Source organism: Lepidochelys kempii, chromosome 13, assembly GCF_965140265.1.
Source record: "Lepidochelys kempii isolate rLepKem1 chromosome 13, rLepKem1.hap2, whole genome shotgun sequence".
In the NCBI taxonomy this organism is placed as follows: Eukaryota; Metazoa; Chordata; order Testudines; family Cheloniidae; genus Lepidochelys; species Lepidochelys kempii.
Genome location: NC_133268.1, coordinates 40,829,112 through 40,832,778, shown reverse-complemented (window position 1 = coordinate 40,832,778; position 3,667 = coordinate 40,829,112). Strand labels below are relative to the sequence as shown.

The window sequence follows — 3,667 nt, the reverse complement described above, 5'->3', positions numbered from 1 at the left end:
CTCTTCTGCAGACTAAACATCCCCAGTTCCCTCAGCCTCTCCTCATAACTCATGTGTTCCAGTCCCTTAGTCATTTTTAAGAGTAGCAGCCTGTCAAGGTTCCTTCCCCACTCTGAACTCTAGGGTACAGATGTGGGGACCTGCATGAAAACCTCCTAAGCTTACTTTTCCCAGCTTAGGTTAAAACTTCCCCAAGGTACAAACTATTTTACCCTTTGCCCTTGGACTTCCACTGCCACCACCAAACTTTATCTGGGTTCCTGAAAAAACGTAGTTTGGAAACGTCTTTCCCCCCAAATTCTCCCAACCCTTGCACCCCACTTCCTGGGGAAGGTTTGGTAAAAATCCTTACCAATTTGCATAGGTGACCACAGACCCAAACTCTTGGATCTTAGAACAATGAAAAAGCATTCAGTGTCCTTACAAGAAGACTTTTAATAGAAGTAAAAAAAGAATCACTTCTGTAAAATCAGGATGGCTGCCTAGGGGATTTGAACACCCAGTTCTGGTAGAGGTCAATGGGAGTTGGGCACCTGACTCCCCTTTGAAAAGAACTAAATATTTCTGCACCCGCTTATGCACTTGGCCACAAGGGGGCAGCCCTCACAAGGTGAAGGGCCCTGAGCGAAGGAGTTCTCCGCAGGGACGCACGGCTGTGATGGGAGAGAAGGGGCTGGTCGCTGATTGGCTGGGCACACGAGGGGGGAGAAGGACGTGTCCGATCCCTACAGCAGAGGAGACCCCAACACACCTGCCAGCCCCAAGGAGAACTCAGCAGCGTCCCCGCGCCCTGGGGTGTCAGTGAGCGCAGGGATGGGGAGGCCGCGGGGGCTGTCGTGGGTGATCCAGCTAATGCACCTGTGGGGTAAGGGCTGGGGAGACAGAACCCCTGGTTACTAGCAGGGAGCTGGGGCTGTATTTTATTGACTGTGTGGTGGGGAAGAAGGGAGTGAAATGGAGAGATCGGTCAGTCTATCCACCCACAGCCTAAAAAGAAAAGGAGTCCTTGTGGCACCTTAGAGACTAACAAATTTATTTGAGCATAAGCTTTCCTGAGCTACAGCTCACTTCATCGGATGCATTCAGTGCATCCTGTCTTTCTTCCCACCCTGTCCTGCGATTGCCGGGGGCAGGTGGCTCGGGGCAGCGTCTGACTTGGTTCCCCCTTGTCTCCGTTATTCCCAGTGGCCAGCGAGCAGCTCTCTGTGGAGCAGAGCCCGGAATGGCTGGATGTCTCTGAGGGGCAGAATGGCACCGTGACCTGCACTTACTCGGAAACCATCAACAGTTTACACTGGTACCGGCAGGCTCCCGGGGAGCGGCCCCTTTTCCTGCTGATGCTGTTCGGCAAGGGGAACCAGACACAAGAACCGAATTTCACTGCGGATCACGATCCGGGGCAGAAGCGGGGCTCCCTGCACATCCGCGGCTGCCGGCTGGGGGACACCGCCCGCTACCTCTGCGCCGTGGAGACCCAGTGACACAGGGGGCAGCGTAGCCTGTACAGTAACTGTGGGTGTGACCCGGGAGGGGGCTGCGGGGCGCTGGGGGCGCGCCGGGCGGTGTGGGACTAGCCTCATAGAGCTGGGGGAAAGGATTTACAGCTCTGGGGAGAGGAGGGTTGGTCTGGTGGTTAAGGGATGGGGTAGATCTCCTGAACCCAGGGGTCAGTTTCCCGCTCTGTATCCCCCATTCCCAGCTCTCGGGCTATAGATGTATCTATCCCTTCACCCACGGGATTTTCTTTCTATCCGCCTGGGCATCTTTCAATACAATCTTTCTTAACTCTGCGTGACCTTGGGCAAGCTACTGAGACGAGCTTTCCCCAGGGAGCTTAAGGAAGTCGGGTTCCCCCAGCCCACTACGAAATCGACCTCTTAGTTCAAATTTATACGGTGGTGGCTGATAAAGCCACGGCCAGGTTCAGTCTCACTGTACAGACAAGGTAGCAGAGGAAGACAGTGGCAGAGCCAGGAAAAGAGGAAGTGATTTTCAGAACATCTTATGAGAATTAGGTGCCCAAATAATATGATATCTAGGTGCCTAACTCCCTTAGGATCGTTTGAGAACTGTGAAGCAAGTGATATATTTCCACTGGGATCTGCACTCAATTCCTTTGTGAGGGGAAATCACCCAACTGAAAGGATTTTCTGTCACGCTGGGGGAGGGTCCAAGAGGATGCTCTACTGCGACCTGAGGTACGGATTTGGCCACTAGGGGTCAGCGTTTAGCAGTGTAACCAACACACTAAGGTTGCGCACAGGGACGCACGGCTGTGACGGGAGATAAGGGGCTGGTCGCTGATTGGCTGGGCACAGGAGGGGGGAGAAGGACGTGTCCGATCCCTCCAGCACAGGAGACCCCAACACACGTGCCGGCCCCAGGGACAACCCAGCAGCGTCCCTGCGCCCTGGGGTGTCAGTGAGCGCAGGGATGGGGAGGCCGCGGGGGCTGTCGTGGGTGATCCAGCTAATGCACCTGTGGGGTAAGGGCTGGGGAGACAGAACCCCTGGTTACTAGCAGGGAGCTGGGGCTGGATTTCATTGACTGTGTGGTGGGGAACAAGGGAGTGAAATGGAGAGATCGGTCGGTCCGCAGCCTGTCTCTCTTCCCACCCCACCCCGCGGTTCCCGGGGGCAGGTGGCTCATGGCAGCTTCTGACTTGCTTCCCCCTTGTCTCCGTTATTCCCAGTGGCCAGCGGGCAGCTCTCTGTGGAGCAGAGCCCGGAGTGGCTGGATGTCTCCGAGAGGCAGAATGGCACCGTGACCTGCACTTACTCCAGCGCTATCCAAAGTTTACACTGGTACCGGCAGGCTCCCGGGGAGCGCCCCCTTTTCCTGCTGATGCTGTTCGGCAAGGGGAACCAGACACAAGAACCGAATTTCACTGCGGATCACGATCCGGGGCAGAAGCGGAGCTCCCTGCACATCCGCGGCTGCCGGCTGGGGGACACCGCCCGCTACCTCTGCGCCGTGGAGACCCAGTGACACAGGGGGCAGCGTAGCCTGTACAGTAACTGTGGGTGTGACCCGGGAGGGGGCTGCGGGGCGCTGGGGGCGCGCCGGGCGGTGTGGGACAGAGGCCCGTGGGCAGACGGGGACAGGAGTTTATAGCCCTGCTGAGGGGGAGGCTCCCTGGTTAGGGCGTGGGGGGGGGGGGGGGGACCGAGGAAACGTGGTTTCGGCTCCCAGCTCTACCGGAGGCGCTTTGACCTTGGCCATGAAGGCAGCATTTCCCCAGGAGCCCCAGGGAGCGGTCGATGCTTCTATGCCGGAGACTTCACCTCTCGTGTCCGGGTCTGACGTGGCAGGGGACTTTGCCTGGCTACTTCCTTGGCCGCCGGGTCCATTCCCGGCTGTGTTTTCTCTGGGCTCCAGCCAAGTCATTCAGCAGTTCACTCCCCTTTCTGGGCTAACAAATGGGGCAAATTAACGTCCTCAGCAACTGTCCAAACAGCTTTTCTGCCCCTGCCTCCTCTGGGCCCACTGAAGTCCTCTGCTTCTTGGCCCTGCTTCCTCTTCTCTCTCTTCTTGCCCAGCATAATGTCCTGCCGCTTCCCTTCCCCAGGGACTCCAGCAGTTAAGCTCCGAGGAACTCCTCTCTTCTTTCGGGCCCAATCTCAGGGATCCCCCTCAGGAGCAGCCTGGGTCTCTGTCTCCTGTTGCA

The 3,667-nt window shown here is 57.3% G+C and overlaps 1 gene segment (V, D, J or C); it reads left to right on the top strand.

Annotated features, from left to right (window-relative positions):
• Window positions 1–2,433: 2,433 nt before the first annotated feature.
• LOC140896821 (T cell receptor alpha variable 27-like) lies at window positions 2,434–2,988 on the top strand. The segment is given in 2 exon segments: window positions 2,434–2,485; window positions 2,693–2,988. Coding segments are annotated over 2 exon segments (348 nt in total).
• Window positions 2,989–3,667: the final 679 nt, after the last annotated feature.